The following is a 17,740-nucleotide window of genomic DNA, read 5'->3' on the forward strand; positions in this document are numbered from 1 at the left end:
CAGTGACAACAGAGCATCAAGCCAAGCACGGGGTCCGAGTGACTGCACGGGTTGCAGGCTGGTCTTGGACCTCAGTTTCTCCCCATCTTCCTCACTTTCAGTTCTTCACTCTAGAGAATCTGAATTTAGCAAAGAAAAAGAAATCTGTCCTCTGATTTAAGCTGCCCTGCACGTGGCACTGAGATGAATTGTGATGGGCCTAAAAAGACACTTTCGGAAGCACACAACTGGCTGGCCTCGCAGCTATTTTTACTTCACTGAGCTTGTTAACAGCACCACGGCTCAGCAGGGGCAAGCCTGGTGGTGGGCGACGCTTATGACTTACGACGGAGAAAACGTGGTGGCAAAGGGCAGCCCAGTGGCCCCTGCTCGGAGGTATGGGGCCACACACAGCATGTGGTCAGCTGGGTCCCTCACACTGAACTGAGCTGCAGCTGGTCAGTTAAGAGGTGCATACTAGCAAAAAGCCTTGTACTGCCTACCGGTGAATAAGAAAACCCGTGACTGAGCCAAAGGATTAGACAGAAAAGTTAATGTTTTGTTTTAAGCTAAAACAATGCTAATTATTGACAACCCTTAAAAAGGTCAATTTATTATCGCATTGCTATGTGCCCCATTTCAACAACACCGAAAATGCCCAGTGAAGGAACAAAACCACCTAAAATGCATGATGCTCAGGGTTCCACTGACTGGCAAGGCCAGCATCATCCCAGGAAGCACCGAGTCCACCCAGGCACAAGGGTGGAGGCCCCGTCTCCCTGACCCCCCTCAGCCCAGCTCCCACAGCCTGGGAAACCCATGGCCACCTCATGCACAGGGCTCCTCTACCTGCAGGCTTGGCTGCTGTCGTGGTCACTGGGCCTTCTCAGAGCAATGACCAAGGCGTTGATTGTGAAGTAAGCTATCACTGTCCGATTTGAACGGGCCCGTCTCTGCACACCTGGATATCTGGTGGAGGTGGCCACCTGCCTGCTGATCCTGCAGCATCCACAGTGCTGTTCCCAGCTGGTCCGACATCATCCCCTCCCCACCAGACCACAGCTACTGGTGGGCAAGACAGACCCTCATCTCCCCGAGGGTAGGAACTAGCTGACAACCTCAGAGCCCCACACTGCCCAGCCCAGTCTGTCGCCTAGAAGGGGAACTCCCAAGACATCTGCAGGGTGACCACACCCGCCTCTGCCCCTGTCAGGGATCCCCAGGAGAGAAGTCTGTGTCGTCCTTGAGAGAAAACAAGCCCCAAGGAGAGCTGCAGCGAAGCCAGGGAGCCTCATCTCTTCACTCCAAAACCTTCCACGGGATCTAAGGGGAAACAAGCTCTCCGTGCAGGGGCTTTAACCTAACCACTGTAAACGTGCGCGCTGACCCAGCAGAACCTCCCGGAGACAGGTCCCATCCGTGCCATCTCTCCCTTTCGTAGCCCTCCTTCCAACTCCTCTTAAATTCTTCCATCAAATATACCAGGGGAGGTGGCCTCAGATTCATCCCTTTTCAGCCTGTGAAACATCCCAGAACGGTCCATGAAACAAAAAGATAGAATGAGATTTCTGCACTGTCTACTTGGGTTTTGTCATAGTTAGTAGTTTGTCTCCAGAACTACCTGAGGTCAGCTCATCCGTGCTGGGTCCTGCATGAGCTGCCACAGAGATCGCACAGCTCCTGTCCATGGGGTTCACGACCCTGGTCAAAGACATGCCGAGGGGGGCCATCTAGAGCCACATTATAACACCCACTGGCGGGTGTGGGGCTCACCCTCTCTTTAAGGACCCGTGGAAGTCATGGAAAATCAGAGATGAGCCGCAGAGGCGCTGGAGACATGGATCCTAGGCTGGTAGAGATTAGGACTAGGGGAGCTCTGAGCTTCCCTCCAAATCCCAAATCCTGCTTCCCAGGAGCCATGCCCCTGGGGCTCCCCCCTCTCACCTGTTGTGCCTTGAGTTTCAGTTCTCTTGAGCGAGGCACCCAGGGACAAACGGAGCCGCACAGCTTTTCTTCAAGCTGCTGAGCTGGCCTCCAAGGCAGGTCAAAAGGAGGCCCTCTGAGCATCCCCCCGGCATGTCAGCTTCTCGCATTGGCCTCCCGAACAAGCAAATAACCTCTGGTAACTCATGGCCCTGGCAGGGTGGTGGCCACAAGACCAAGCAGCCAGCCAAGCAACCGCCACCTGCTGGGGGCACCCTCTCCCCCTGTCTTTGGAGGGTGGCAGGGTGCTGGTTGGCAGGGCTGCCCTTAAAGCTGCCACAGGCTGCAAGGCACACTTTGTTCAGAAGTCATAACAGCTCTTAGGCTGCATAATTGACCCAAAGAGGGAAGTCATCGCTGCGAGAAACAAAGGACGCTCAGTACCGCCTGGCTGCAAACCAGCTGGCCGTGGGGTGCTGAGGGCCTCTCACATGGGCAGCAGTTTCCCTGGCCCATGAGGTGGGGGGTGGTTGTTTCTGATCCTTTCCTCCTGGACGGCCTGTGCATGGAACACATGCACATGACCCAGGACTGAGCAAACTGACCAGGCAGGGCCCTGGCGAGCCACTCTGAAGGGACATAGCCTGACAGCGGCCGGGAGCCTACAGGGCCCACCTGCTCTTCCTGCACTTTTTCATCACAGCCCACTGCTGGAGGAGGATCCTGCTGGCAACCTCCGGCCCTCCTCTTGCTACCCCAGGCCTGCCAGAAAGATTGGAAAGGCAGGCAGGTGTGTGTCTTCAGTGCCAAGAAAGAAGACAAGAAGGGGATATGGCAAGCTGTGTTGATGGGGAACCAGAACAATAAAGGTAAAGTACCACTTAACACAGGGATAAAAATATCAGCAGTACACGAGGTCCTGCCAGCAGAAGGCCACAGGGCAGTGTGAGGACAAGGGCAGGTCATCCCGAGTCACCGAGAGAGTTGGCTCCGGTTCCCGCTCCTTCTCACTCAGATTATTTCCCTCCCTCTCGTCTGGCTCCTTGATTCCAGCAGATATCCAAGAAGTCCAGTTGTGCTACACAATTCCTGGCAGAGTGTTAAACCCGGCCTCGTAAACAATTCCTGGACCAGCTTGAGAAGGGCCACAAAGCTGTGCCCCGGGAATCTTGCTTCGATGATCTTTCAACAACAGCAAATATGGACATATGTGTAATTTCAGTTGCTCTCTGGCTTATGACACGGTAGCTCTGCAAGGCCGCTGGGAACTGCAGAGCCATTCCGTCCCCGTGTCTGGTGGCCTTCACTCTCTGCCAGAAAGATGGTGAGACATACCAAGGCTACCGGGAAACCCTCTCTCCTTACATTTTCCAATAAAACAGAAATGCCACCTCACCATGTACCACAAGTACTTTAATCCCTTTCACGTTCAGCTGGGTTGCCCGTGGCCCAGCTTCCTCACCCTCCAGAGTAAGTGTCTCTCCTGGTGGCCTCTCTGTCTCCTGAGTTCATTTGCCATCGTCCCCAGCAACCCCAGTAGACCCACCTTCCACAAAACCTCCCACGGTGGTCGTGTTGAGAAATACACATTTCCCTGATGGTGAATGATGAGACACAGACCGTCCTACTGAACAGCTTCCCAGAGCCCCCATGCGTTCCCTGAGAAGTGAGTCCTGGGGTGGTCAGGATGTGTTCATGGGAAAGGTGGACCATGGCGAGGCTGCCTCCAGGGGTCAGCCTGATGGCCACGCAGACATTACCCCAGGGTCAGGCTGTGGGGTGGGGAGTCCCTGGGTGAAGCTGCAGTCTCACGTTCAACGTGCGGTAGAAAATCAGCATTGCTCACGTTCCAGGTGGGAGAGAGGGATCCAACCTTTACAGGGCGTCCACCATGGACGGGGTCACACGGGGCACCTTCACGTCTTTACTCAGTCGGCCTCAGCAGTGACCCCACGAGAGATGTCTGAGTGGGCTCAATGGGCGGAAGAGGAGACAGGGAGAGGCTGGGGACCAGGATCAGTGAGTGGGGCCAGCCCTGGGCAGGGGCAGTTTCACTGGCTAGGGATCTGCCTTCCCGCGGGTTTGACCTGGAGCAGACCCCAGCCCGAGAGTTTTCTTCCTGCCCCGCCCACCAGACAGCTTTATCTGGGGAGCCTGTGCTCCCTGAAGATATGCTAACGGCAGCTTCCATCTTGCTGAGGTGAGCTTGTCAGCCAGGCACACAAGCCGCACAAGCAATGCAGGCAGGGCCGGCTCTGGAATCCACTCTCTGTGCCAGAACCTGGCCCCAGGCAAAGGAGACGGGCTCCCAGAGAAGCCTGAGAGCTCAAGTTCTCCTCACTGATTGCTACCGTGTGCAAGACCAAGCACGAGGACGAAAGCCACCAACTTGCAGCTCAGAACAGAACATTCTGTGCAACGGCTGTCTATCTATCACCTTACCCCGGTATTCCAGAAGTCGCAATGTTCCCATAGTATAATCATTTAGTGGAAACCAAGCGTTCCAGCCATTACTTTTTACGTACTAGCTTGTTTATTTGAAGTAATTTGCAGCCCTGAGAAAAACAATAATAAGGCAAGTGCTGTGGACAGAGAATGCTTGTAGGAAAGAGATGGGATGAATAGTTACCCTGTGGGAAAGGCAGAGACCTTTTGCATCCTTCAGCTCTGAAATAGGGTTGCCTCCCTGCATTTTTATGAGACAGATGTCAGCCTCCACAGATAGGAGCAAAAGCAAGGAAAAAGGGCCGTGAGCACTGAGATTTGGTGCAGCTCGCGGATCGGTGACAGTCAGAGGAAGACAAGGGTGAGAGAGTACATCTCAGAAAGTGCAGCCTGGGAGAGTGAAATAAAATCCAGAGAAGCACCGTCTGTTGTTTTCCAGTGCTCACAATTTTAAAAACAAACTGCCAGGCATGTTTGAAAGGCGCTCGCAGGACATGGTCATGCCATTGAGCCTGGGGTTCTTGTCTTTCTCAGGGCACCTTCACCCTCTGAAAGGGAGCTTCCTTTTTATTCATGCATCCTTGGCTGTCTGAAGTTGGTAAAGCAAACCCTGCTGACTTCATTTCATAGCTGCAGGTCCAGCAAGGTTGAGAGATTGGACCTCACAACAGAAGACTATGGGAATGTACGTGTGTGTGTGTGTATGAGTGAGTGTGTGGGTGTGTTGGAGGAAGCTGCTAATAGAATAGATTTTTGTGGGACCATAGAAAGTTGGAATCTTATAGCTGTGAGACTTGAAGAGCTCATGGACTTCAATGCTTTGTTTAGGAGCAAAAAGGCCTCTAGATTATTCCTAGAGACACTGAGGGACTGAGGCAGGGACTGCCAACAACCCAACCAGACCTCAGGTCCGGAGTCAATAGGTGCATTGGGCACCTCTGAGCCCACAGGTACTGTGCGAGGTCAGAGTTCTTGAAAATATGGACATCAACGCTCAGAGAGGTACTGAGAGTCCTGAGGTCACAGCTGGAAAGTGGTCCATGGTCAGGAATTCAAATGCAGGCCCCCAACTCCCCCACTCTCCAGGCTCCTAACACAGAGCCTGGCCTCATGCCTAATAGGGGCAGGGGCCTGGCACCTCTCCTTTTTCTCCATGGCTACCTCTACAGGGTCCAACTCACAGGGTGGGGCAGACCCCTTTCCTGCCAGGGGTCAGCCAGAACTAGCGCACTGTGGGCCGTTGTGTGTTAAATGAAAGCAGAAACTCCCATTCAGGGTAAATTTAGGATTAGCCTCGCCCCGACCCTAAGGGGTGCAGGGGGGGAGCCTCTGTGCCCTCAGAGCTCACAGCATGATCCAGGGACCTGCAGCTGCAGCACTGCCCGGGACTTGATGGGAAGGAGAAGTCTCCAGGGCCCCAGACGCTGTACAAAACCCCAGGAGATGGGCAAACGCTTGTGGGCTGCCCTCCCCAGGGCCAAGAAGAGCCACCACCGGACAGAATCTGGTGGAAGCCGGCAAGAGTGGCCCCTGGGACCCGGCTCGGGCTCCCTGGCCTTCCTCTCATGCACATTTCTCCCCAGCCCCCAGAGGCAGCCCTGGAAGATTCCCTGCCCCCTCTGCCTCACTGGCCACGGCCTGTCCCTCGCCGCACCTGAGCAAAGAGGCCTGTGCCACAGTGGACAGCAGGACCTGGAGCCACTCCTGCAGGTGGCCTGAGCGACTTTTTGAGCTGGTCATTTAGTGCCCAACTGTCCTCCCGTCAACAGAGAGAAGTGCATAGGGCGGCTGCACAATGTCTCCAGTTCTGTTGCTTTGTAAAAATGGGGGAACTGCCTAGCCCTTCAAACCACCAAACGAACTGAGGTGGCTCTGGCCATGTCCTCCGCAGGCCTCGTCCTGCAGGCTTGCTTCCAGGCGCTTTGCAGGCCTTTGCCCCGCTGCATCTTCACACCACCTGATGAGGCGGTTCCTGCCTTTCAGATGGAATACCTTGACCCAGCCAGTAAGCGGGGACATTCCTCCCCAGACCCTAGAGGCTGACACAGGGTCTCAGTTCAAGTGACCGACGGGATGCTTTTGGGAGAGGGGTCCTGAGGAGGCAGGAGAGCATTGGGGGGCCTGACTCCCTCCCAAGAGCACCCCGTGAGTCCCACATGGGTGCCACGGAGTGGCCTCTCGCACCCCCTTTGTCTGAGGTCTTCGGCTGAGTCTGCAGAGAGGCAGCCTGCCCTGGCTGAAGGCTCCCTGTGGCCAAGGGCGATTCTGCAGAGCAAGAGTGGCTGATGCACCTGCTGGCAAAGGGGGTCCGAGTGGATGCCACCGATAGTCAGGCCTCAGCGTGGGCCCTTCCACTAAGGCACGTGTCCGGTGCGCTGCTCTCTGATTTAGGCACCGTCGCAGACCTTGCTTTGGCCAATGACAGGGGAGGGGAGGGTCAGGTATGCTGGGCTCAAGGCCAGGTGTTCTCAGGGGAGGTGGTCAGCCCAGAGCACATGGGGAGGGGCTTCTGGCATAGGTGCGATGCAGGCGGTGGGGCACTGCCAGGGACAGGGCCCCAAAGCAGGAGGGAGAGGGAAGAAATACCGACCTCTCTCCCCGACCCTCCGGTTGGCCAAGTCCAAGGAGAAGCCCTGGGGCAGAGCCTGGGCAATGCCCTCCTCCAGGCACCGACCAGAGGGGGTCCAGGGAGCCTGTGCTGGAGAGTGCTGAGCACAACTGCACCTCGACTAGATTCCAGATTTTAGCTTATTGTACTAGTTGATAGTTTTAGTCCTCAAACCTAAATCACTGTATGAAATTACCTTATTTTTTCCCACCAAAAAGGGAAGAAGAGTGAGTTAACAGAGGTCTGGATTAGAACTGAAACCCCCTCCTCACTGCACCCGGAGGTTCACCTCCAGCCCCGGCTGACTGCCTGTGTGTGAGGGTCTCTCAGCCCCCGCTGCACGGCTCCTCTTTGCACAATCTGATGGCCTCCCCATCTCTGAACCCACTCACTGTCTAACAGATGCTCAGACCACCCAGATGTTTCAGATAAAGGATCCGTCTTTCAGAAATGTGAAGCCATACTCTCCATGGGGGAACATCTGAGGGGAGCTGGGTCAGGGTGGAGGTGCAGGGAAGTCAAGTCTCGGGGCTTTGCTTTGGGCGGGGGGAGGTGGCAGGATCTGGCTGGGAAGGCTATAGGGAGGTGGGGTGGGGCTGATATCACATCTGCAAGGCTGAAGGGCGCAAAGCCTGGCACCCTCGGGTACCAGTAAATTGTCCATGTGGACCACAACACACCCTCATGCCCACTTGCTGAATAACCATGCACTGAGCTGAGGAGGGGATGTGTCTTCTGTGGAATTTATCTAAGCAATGTTTAGTGTTTGTAAACATCCCTTAAAGAAGACTTTTCTTAGCAAAGAGCAGCAGCGCACACCAACTAAAATTTTACGGACGACTACATTTTGTACTTTGATGTTGTTCTTCCCTCAGAGTGGGTTATATCATTTCAATACACCTCCGAGGGAATCACTAGCTCAAACCTGACTCAGAAACAAGAGTCCAAGCTACTCTCCAAGAGGGCACCCCAGGACCACCATCCCAGGAATCACACTCCCGTATTTAATGCAGGCCCGTGGCTCCAGTGAACCAACAGAATCCAGCAGGGATGGCACCATGCCTATGTAGGATGCTCAGGGGGAGGCCGCATGGGGAGGGAGAGCCGCTCAGACATCCTGGCACTTTGGCCGAGTCCAGTCTTCCACCGGGCCCTCCGGGTACCATCCCAGGCAGCTCCTGGTGAAGCCAAAGGACTGCAGAGCCCAAGCCAACCAATCATGAGAGACGGTTTGGGGATGGTTTGTTCTGCAGGGAAACTGAGACAATTGCCAAAGTCCTCAAGCTGCTGAGGGACCCCTGGCCCCACCTTCACTTCAACACTTGCTGCTGCCAGGGCTCCCCAGGCCCTAGGAGTATCAGACACACTAGAACCTTCAGAAGCCATCCTGCCCCTCCAGGAACACCCCACACCCAGGTCAGTCCTCGGTGGCTGACTGCTGTTCCAATCCCCACGAGGCCCCATCCTGCTTCTGTGCAGGATGCGCTGCGGTTTCCTGCTTTCTGAAGAAGAGAGCCAAGACCCTCCCACTGTGTAGCCCATGTTCACAGTTTCACTGCCTGCTCCCTGCTCTTCCTCTTGCATCCTTCTTGAAGTGAGTGCTTCTCACTGTTTGTCTTCCTATTGATTTTTTTTTAATTGGTGTTGCTTCTTGTAAAGTTTAACATCTTCAGATCGTCTAGGATCTATATTCCATTACCAGATGGGCATCGGCCAATGTGCTCAGTGATGATGGTGACCATGGTGATGAAATGATGACGGTGATGATGAAAGATCAAATCCCACCCCAGCTCCTACGACGGACACCAAACCAACGTTCCTGCTTACATGGTTCTACTTCTCCCTCTCTCGCTAAGCATTCAAAGTGCAGTTGTGGATGGCAGGATGTAAGGATGATGTGCAGACATCCTCCAAAGAACACAGCTTCCTTCCACCCAGTGGGACAGTAGAGTGAGCCTGTCCCAAGTACCATGATGGAGTCAAGGTATTTCAGGTGAAACCTGTCCCTCTCTGGGAGGAACACTCAGGCTTGTAAACAGATCTCCATAATATGTAAGAGGAGATTGAGAGGGTAGAGGAGGAGGCCCGTGAAGAAGTGGGAGGAGATGCGCCTGATGTTTGGGGCAGGGCAGGGCAGGGAAGCAACAGGAATCTGTTGGTCCCAATAGTCTCCAGGGAAAGGGGGTAACACGATGACACCGGTGTCATGAGAAGGTAATTGACTGCCAGCAATGTGGGAGGTGGGGATGACAACAGGGGGGCAGACAGGCAGCTCAAGGCCAGCACAGAGGGGCTGGAGAGCCTAGATCTGAGAAGAGGAGACCCTGCACCAAAGGTGTGGAGGAGAGAGACAGGTATGGAGGAGAGGGACAGGTGGGGAGGGAGGAAAAGGTGGGGAGGGAGGGACAGGTGGGGAGGGAGGCCCAGGTAGGGAGATAAAGAGATGTTTCTGCAGCAGGAAGAGCAGGTCCAACTACAGGGGCACTGCTGGCGGCTGGTGACCAGAGAGGGAGCGAACAAGGTCTAGCCCAGGCCTCGGCCCATCTGCCAGGCCGTCATGGGGGCGGAGAGGTGCAATAGTCCCCTTGTCCTGGAATAGGCTGCCGGAATTGGGTGGACAGCTTCTTCTCCAACAGCATAATCAGGATTGGTGCAGGACAGGGGCTTCTGCTTGGGCAGAGGAGTCCCTGATGGCCAAGGCCGGGTGGCCCAGCAAAGGCACAGGGCTTCACCCCCGGCCCACATTTCCCTCTGGCTTCCTCAGCTGCACCTGGGTGGGTAGTGGTTTCTCCACAGTGTTCTCTGTGCTTTTGGAGAACCTGGGGGCCCAGGGGCCTGGAGGCCACATGGAGAGAGAGTGGCTGGTAGTCCTGGCCCTGACTGCACGGGGACTGGGAACATGGGCTCTGAGGCTGCCCAGTAGGACCCCAAACCCCCAGCTAGCCAAGCTGAGCATCTGATGACTATGGGCCAACCACCCCATCCATGGGCTTTATCTCATCATTGTTTTGGGCCCACAGAATCAGAACTTGAGTGATTTGCAGAAATCCAAGGACAGAAAATGAATGCACAATGGTTTTTAATGGGTCTCCTGATAGCTGTGCCTAATCCACCATCAGTGTCCTCCTTCCTGGAATTTTAGCATCGAATTCCTCTCCATGCAAAGAGTTCCAGGAATCACTTTGCTGCTGTGAATCACTCTACAGAACTTTGATCTTGCTGAGAAAGAGGATGCCTTCTCCAGTCTGTTTCTTTTCTTTCCATTTTGCTATTTATTGCTCTATTCATGTTGCTGCTTACAATTCTATTCACCTGTACTGTATCATAATAAAAATCCAACAAATTTGAAATCATCCTCCAGAATGATTCCGACTCAGGGAAGACATGATGTAAGTGAATGTCACCTAGGCCACCATCACAAAGTTGGGGGATAACTGCAGAGACCACAAAAAAAGCTGAATCACTTCAACCACCAAGCTGCATAACCAAAGAGCTTGCAAACTTCAACCCAAAGCAAACCCCAAACACTGAAGAAAAAGAATCATGAAAACTGGCAGCAAATCCCACCTCCCCTTGAGGTGATAAAGTAAAACCACATCAGTCACTTGGTATGAGATACAGAAATACTCAGTGGTTATAGGATTAGAGCCCACTTGGAGGGAAAAAAGCTTCTACGTCTTTTGAACAATGTTCCTATGACTGATTTTACCGTCTCCACTGAGGTTTTCAGACCACAAGAAACATGCTTTCCTGTATTTCACTGACCTGCAGTCCCCACATCCAGAAGCTGGAGAGAGACAAATGTATCTATTCTGTGCAACAGGAAGCCACAGCAGCAATAAGAAAGAGAACTTGGCTTTGACCAAAATATTACATTACCAGACAATTAGGCCAGGTTCCAAACGTCACGGGCAGGTAGACCCCACGTTCTGATCACATACTCCCAGCCACCCTGGAAGCAGCCCCAAGGTGCCAGACAACCCTTGGCCAGCCTTGAAAACAAGGATCCAATGGGTGTGGGACACAGCTGGACGCCCCCCTCCACTACCCAAACACTCACCTGCAACAAGCCACTCAGGCCCGCAGGAACCCGTCAGGAGTCCACACCTAGAACTGTGCTCCAAACAGTAATTGCCAACTGAATGAATGAAGGAACCAATGAACAAATGAATGAGGGAATGAATGAATGAGCAGCCCATCTCCCACCCCCAAACCCAGTAGCCAAGAGCCGTGCCCACCTCCCCACCGTGAGGTGGAGAAGCAGCAGCCCCTTCCAGGCCCAGCTCACAGAGGCTCTAAAGGTCTTTGCTGCCTGTTGGGCTGGAATCATGCAGCCCTGGGGGTGTTTCCAGCAGTTTCCAGCAGGAAATCCACCTACTGGAATCCAGGCTCTTGCAAGCAGCCCTCACCCCTCACAGATGACTGCTGGCCACACCCTCCTCGCTGCCTGGAAAAGAGAACATAAATCAGGAGCTCTTCATGTGCACACCTTATTTGCCAAGAGAAGAGAAATATCTCCTGGAAGATAAAGAAGAGAAGTTTGAGCTAGACTTAAAAACAAGGCTGCTTCCATAGACCAAGTATAACTTTGCCCTACAACAGAAATCGAAGGCTCCTCATAGGTCCAGGCATACCCCCGTCCCCAGCTGGTCTCTCCACACAGGATCACACCTCACTGCCCCAGTTAGGCTGTCAAGTGTCTTCTCAGTGGCTGGGGAAGGACAGTTTCTTTTTGACCTCTGGGGGGACACACCCCATGAGGAGTGCACGGGCTGATAGCTTGGAAAAACCAACAGAAAAGCTCAAGAACTCTGAAAAGAAGCGAAAATAAATATCTGCTCCCTGAACTGACCTCACAGCCTTGCCGTGTTTGCTGACATCCTTGCTTTGCTTCCAAGAAACTCTATCACTGTTTTTCAAATGGCTCCCTGTGAGCCCGAGAGCAATACCCATTGTGCCACTGAGGATAATGTTTTCATTAAATGTATAATACCTAGAATGACAGCCTTTAAAATTAAAACAAATCTTGGCAATCATGTTGTCCTCTTGTCTTACCAAAGAGAGAATGGAAGCCCCAACTCCTTGTGTGTACGAGGGTTGCCTGACCCCCAGAGCTGCTCCCTCTTTCATTTCTGTATTCATTTCATCTTTACAACAGCATTTCTGCCAGTGCAATTTTTTATAGCCATGATCAGATGCAAACAATTTTATCTGAACTGAAAGATGAGCGTGATTGACACTCGTTGCCCTGGGGTGGGCACAGCCTTGCTTCGGGCCTACAAACAGCTGGCATCTGTCTTGCTTGGTGAGGCCTGTGGGGTAAATAGGATTCCCTAACCAATGTACGTTGTCACTCCTGTGCTGGAGCCTGCTGCAGCGCTGAAGACCCTGGCCTCCAAGGTCACTGAGTGACATGAGGGCATGCAACAGAATGTCAAGGAGAAGAAGCAGGAGACAACCACATGCAGGGGAAGATGAGCTTCTTAAAAAATGTTGCCTGTGGTTTTGTATATTGCATGGTATGTACCCCTCAGAGCTGTAGAAAAGGCGAGAAGGAAATACACCAAAATGTGGAGACGGCGCATTACAGCACTTTTTTCTTTCCTTTTTTTGTGTTTTACAAGTTTTCTGCAATGAATACATAAAACTTTTATAAACGTATAAAGTTATGAAAGTAAGTCTTCCTTCCCAGATGTGTGACACAGCAAGTAGTGTTGGGCCCTGGAACCAGACAGCCTGGCCCAGATCCACCAGTCCACTTGATTTCTATGATCTTTAGCAAAACTCCTTCATCATAAGTACAGTATTGCTGTCATTAACGTTCATCCAGTGCTTTCTAGATGCAGGGCACTGTGCTAAACAGTCTGCATGGATCACCTCACCGTGCATGCGATAATTAGTTTATCTAAGCATTACCACTTAGAGTTGTTGGAAGTATGAATACGATAATGTGTTTATAAGCACTGTGCATTTTATTACCTATCCTATGGAGTATTTCATTTTAATAGCATTAAATGCTTGTTCACACTTACCACAAAAAAATTAAGCACAAGCTTTGGGGCTGGCACTATGTCCAAGCATGCATTTTTTTCCCCCTGTAAATTTTCCTAGCCCCTGGGGCTCCAACAGGTGCCCCTACTGTAAATTCTAGTCTGAGAAAGCCAAGTTTCTTAAGGTCTGCCAAGTGACTATTCTACAAGGTTCAGTGGGCCAGCAGGAGGGTCTGCCGCCTGCTCTATGCAATGCTCTGCTACATTTACTCATTGAAGGGTACATTTTAAAGTAATTATGCTCCATTTGTGTTTACTATAGCATGCTGTGGCAAATGGTCATTAGGCCAGAATGCAGACTGCTGTAGAGACCCACCCTGCAAGGCTCCACTTCAACCAGGAAAACTCAAGGTTTTGAGCAGTCGTAGGTGAAATAGGAATGAAACTTGGGCACAAACACAGCTGAATTATTTCTCTGGGCCTCTGCCAAGGGGCATTTTAAGAGCTGATGAATGTGAAACAAGATGCTTTCCTCCTTACAGTAGAAATAATTAAGTTTGTACAGTCCTGTTCTGTTAATTCTTTCACGATTTGGAGAGAACTTAAAAAGTGGCACCCAATCAGCTACCTGGGACTGCTGAAAAATCAGTAGAATTTTCTTCTTAGAAAAACAGCACACTACCCCTCCTTTGCCTAGAAGGCTCAACGGACCCCTGGGCAGCTTGCTAACAGCAATCTAGCCCCGTGTATATTTCCCCTGCCAAAAGCAGTGTAGTCAGGCACCAGCGTGAAATCAAAACATTGGTCTAATAAAAAAGATTGATTCACTCAGTACATTCTCCCCTAGATCCTCCTTAAGGAAAGTCTTTGCCAAAAAAGATTTCAATTAATTTTCTCCTATAAGTCTTTCAAAGCTGCTGTGAATAGCAGCAGTCCTCATAACTCTGATGTGGGCAGAGAACACTCAAAATAGTAGAAAGCAGATGCCGGCCCCACTCAGAATTGCTCACACCTATTTGTGTAGATGCTGCCTTCCCATTTTTGCTCAGATCGTCTAAGTTCTATCACAGCCATGACAAAATGATGACTCACACTTAAATGCAGTCATCATGTCATATGCGATATTAATACCTTGGTGACATTGCTGTAAGTGCCATTCCTTTAAGAGGAAAAGTTTCCTGAGAGCAGTCTGCCACCATCCTCAGGGACCACAAAGGGCAGCGCCTGCAGAAGGCAAAGCTCATTGTGCAGGAAGGCGCTGCCTGCATCCTGCAAGCTGTTCTGATAAGCAGCTGTTGGAAAGCAGGGGGCAGAGGAGAGAGAGGGGCAGGGGAGGGAAAGGCCTCTGTTATCAGGTTGGATGGCCAGCTGCTGCACTGATGTCTTATCCCAAGTATGCTCCTGTGTTGCGAGTTTAAAAATTTTCCTAAAGGGAGAGAAATAGGAGCAGGGCTCAAGTGCTGCCCTAATACCCAGCTGGCGTCCCCTCCCCCACTTCCAGCACCCCCAGGAGCCTGTAATCCGGCCCCAACAGGAAGATGGAACAAGCGCCATGGAGTTCCGTGAATTTCAGAAGTCAACGGCCCTGCAAACCACCTCCCCGCAGACAAAGATCCCCTGCCTTCAATAAAGAGAGTAAGTTTGTTTCAGTAAGTTTATTGTAAAACTCAAAGCTGCAGCAGGATAATCCTTTAGAAAATGAAGCATCACCCGTGTCCGTTTTGAAACAGCAGTGCATGCTGCTAAATCCGTCAGAGCTCCTGTAACTGGTGTGCAAGTCCAGGCCGCCTGGCCTTGCCTTCCTCCTCCTTTCTGCCGGGAGTACAGGCTGCTGAGTCACTCCTGCCCGGCCAGTCCGTCCTTCTCGGCCGCGCGGCCAAGGTCCCGCCTCCGGCCTTCCTGGGCGAGCAGCCGCTCCCCACACTTGTAGAGTCCTGGGCTGGGGCCAGCCTGCCCCTGCCGCCGCCGGGTCCCTCCTCGGGAGGGAGCCGCACCTCCTCGCCGCTCTCCACGCGCCCCCGCCTGCCAGTCTCCACGCCGCACTCCGGCGCCCTCGGAGGGCGCATCCACAGAGCCAGCCCCGCGCTAGGCGCCCCGGGGCGTCACCACGTCGATCAGACCAAGGATACCCGCGGGGCTGTCACTCGGGGAGGGTGATACTGGGCACCCAGTCGTTGACGCTGCGACTCTCCTCGCAGAACAGGCTGAGTTTCTCCAAGGAGGGGTCCTTCCATGCGTCCTCGTTGGGGTTCTGCGGGGAGAGCGCAGAGGTCAGCCGGGCCGGCCACTGGCCGATGACGGGGGCGGGGACGACATCGGGACGGAGGCGACACTCACCGAAATGAGGATGCAGTGCAGGTCCCCCGGCGCACCCGCCTCGTCGCCGGTACCCACGATCGCTGCCAGTCTCTGCACGTCGCCCACGCGCACGATGTCTATGTCGTTCTCACAGCAGAACGCCTGGATCAAAGTGAAGTGGATCTGCAGCGCGATGTCGCCCTCGTCCTCCTCGTCGGCGGCCAGCACGCAGAAGGTCACGTTGTCGGGATCCCTGCGCGGGCGAGGAGGAGGTGGTGAGGTCGGCTCGGGGAGCCCGAGGTGTCCCTCGCCGCCATCTCCCCGGTCTCCCTGCCGCTCCTCCCGCCCCGCTCGCCTTGCCCGGCCCGCGTCTATACTCACACGTTCAGAACTTTGGCGGACTCGTAGACGCCGGCGGTGAGGCAACCCTGGCGTTGCGCAGACAGCAGCAGCTCGTGCAGCGCTTTCCCGGCGCCCTGCATCCTGCGGACGAGCCAGCGCCGTGAGCAGGGACTAGCAGGAGGGTGCGCCGGGATCCTCAGGCCCGGGGACGCACCCCCAGCGCCCCAGTCCGGCGCGCCAGTTCAGTGCCGTACCCCCGGCCCAGCCGGCACACTCGCGCCCGGCTCCCACCCAGCGGGTTCCCACCCCAGCGGGCCCGAAGACTGACGCCCAGCCAGCCGCGGCCAGGGCAGGATCAGGATCCCCGAGCCCAAAGACGTCCGACGCTCGGCGCCGAGCTACCTGGCCGTGCTTTCGGGAACCGTGTCCTGGCCGCGAACTTCTTCCAGAGTCATGTTGCGATTGGCGAGCAGCAAATTATCCACAAGAGGAGAGGGCGGAGCGGACGCGAGCGAAGACAAGAAGGTCTACTGCCCAAACCGGCGCGTCTACCACCAGCTAGTTAGACTCGGCGCCGCCGCGCGCCCTTATATAGGCTGGGCCCTTGGCACAGCCAGCTGGCGCGAGCCTGCGCGCCCATTGGCCCGCGCCCGCTTTCTGATGCAAATGAGGCGGCGGCCGGAGGCTCGTGCCAGAAGGCCACGTGGGGAGGGCTGCGGGGGATGACAATGCCTCAAATCTGCCGCTTTTGTCGGAGTGTTACCAGGCAGACTGGAGCCTGCAGATTTCATCTCGCCTTTTTGTTTTTCTTAAGTCCTTAAAAGGAAAAAGTTTTTAAAAAAAGAAAAGAAAAGAAAAAACCTTGCCGACTAATAGTACGCTGCAATTTGTGAAACGCACCTTTGGGGAATATAATGATTTTTTTTTTGCATTTATTTTTGTTGCTACCTTTCTATGTTTTCTTTACTTTAAATTTGGAGTCTATGAGACCATTGCTTTTAAACCGGAACCTAAAGCAAAAACACGCAGCGCTGGCTTTAAGCTTGCAAAAGGCCTGAGTGCAGCACCCTCCAGCTGACACTACGGCCCAGAGCGCGAGGTTCTCCTAGCACAAACAAGGCCCCTACCCTGGCGAGCTGAAAGGTCCTAGCCAACCTCCCCGCCCGCTGCAGAGCGCTGCGGGGCGCCCGGGCGCGCGAGCAGATTGCGGCCGGCGCACGCGGCTCGTTTGCATTTCTATGGAGGGTGCATAATAGCGGAGATCTGGCGTGTGGCGGTTTGTAGGAGGGACAATCGAGGCTTTCTCTTCATAGCGACACTGTCCACCTGCCGCTGGGTGGGGTAGGAAGGGCCCGCCGCGCGTGGAGGTCGCCAGGCTGCTCGGCGCGTGGGGGTCGCGGCCGCGTGCCGCTCCTGTGCCCCTCGATACGCGCCCCCTACACGGGCCCTGCTGAACGTTTGCATGTAATTCCGCCCACCCAGTTCTAGCACAAGTGCGGAGCAGCCGTGGGAGTTGGAAGGAACACCTGGCTGCTGCACCGTCTTCACAGCCGGGTGCGCTCCGCCGGGACCTCTAAGCTCCAGGCCACAAGAGCTTGGGGGACGCGGCTCGGAATCCCTTTCGCGGGGCGCCATCTACAGGCCGGCCGGAAACACCCTGACCATCTCCCTCCTCCACACTTTGATTGACCTCCAGGGACTTGGCCTCCGGCCCTCTGGTCAAGGAACGGCCCTGGTAGGGTCGGCTGAGCCCGGTCCAAGCTGCACATTAATGAAGGCAGAGTAAGGACTGCAAAAGTGGAGGTGGGGACGAAAGGAGACCCCAACCCACTACTGACGGAGGAAGAGCCCATAATTCTTAGTCTATTTCAAAATGTTTTATTGACTTAAATATGCATATATTAAAAGCTTGTAATCCAGTAATAGAAGAATAAAACTAAACGAGAGCTTGAGAGCGTTTAATAGACATTGCTTGGCTGTGACCATTAAGGACCTATAAGCCTGCAGCTTCAGATGGTTCACTCACTGAGCTTATCACTTTTGATGTCTGCATCTCTCTGCGCTACACTGAAATGCGCGGTGGGGTGCATTCCATTGCACCTCCCCCCTTTTCTAGGTGAGGCCTTTGAGACTGGACAGGACAGTTGGCGGGCTG

The 17,740-nt window shown here is 53.8% G+C and overlaps 1 protein-coding gene across 1 annotated transcript; it reads right to left on the reverse strand.

Moving 5' to 3' along the window:
- Positions 1–14,585: 14,585 nt before the first annotated feature.
- GADD45G (growth arrest and DNA damage inducible gamma) lies at positions 14,586–16,310 on the reverse strand. The gene is made up of 4 exons (XM_082615683.1): positions 15,988–16,310; positions 15,625–15,726; positions 15,283–15,496; positions 14,586–15,196 (listed from the first exon to the last, which is right to left on the reverse strand). The coding sequence occupies exons 1-4, from the start codon at positions 16,038–16,040 to the stop codon at positions 15,086–15,088; spliced, it is 480 nt and encodes a 159-aa protein (XP_082471809.1). The 5' UTR covers positions 16,041–16,310; the 3' UTR covers positions 14,586–15,085.
- Positions 16,311–17,740: the final 1,430 nt, after the last annotated feature.

This window comes from Mesoplodon mirus (genome assembly GCF_964341445.2).
Source record: "Mesoplodon mirus genome assembly, chromosome: 1".
In the NCBI taxonomy this organism is placed as follows: Eukaryota; Metazoa; Chordata; class Mammalia; order Artiodactyla; family Ziphiidae; genus Mesoplodon; species Mesoplodon mirus.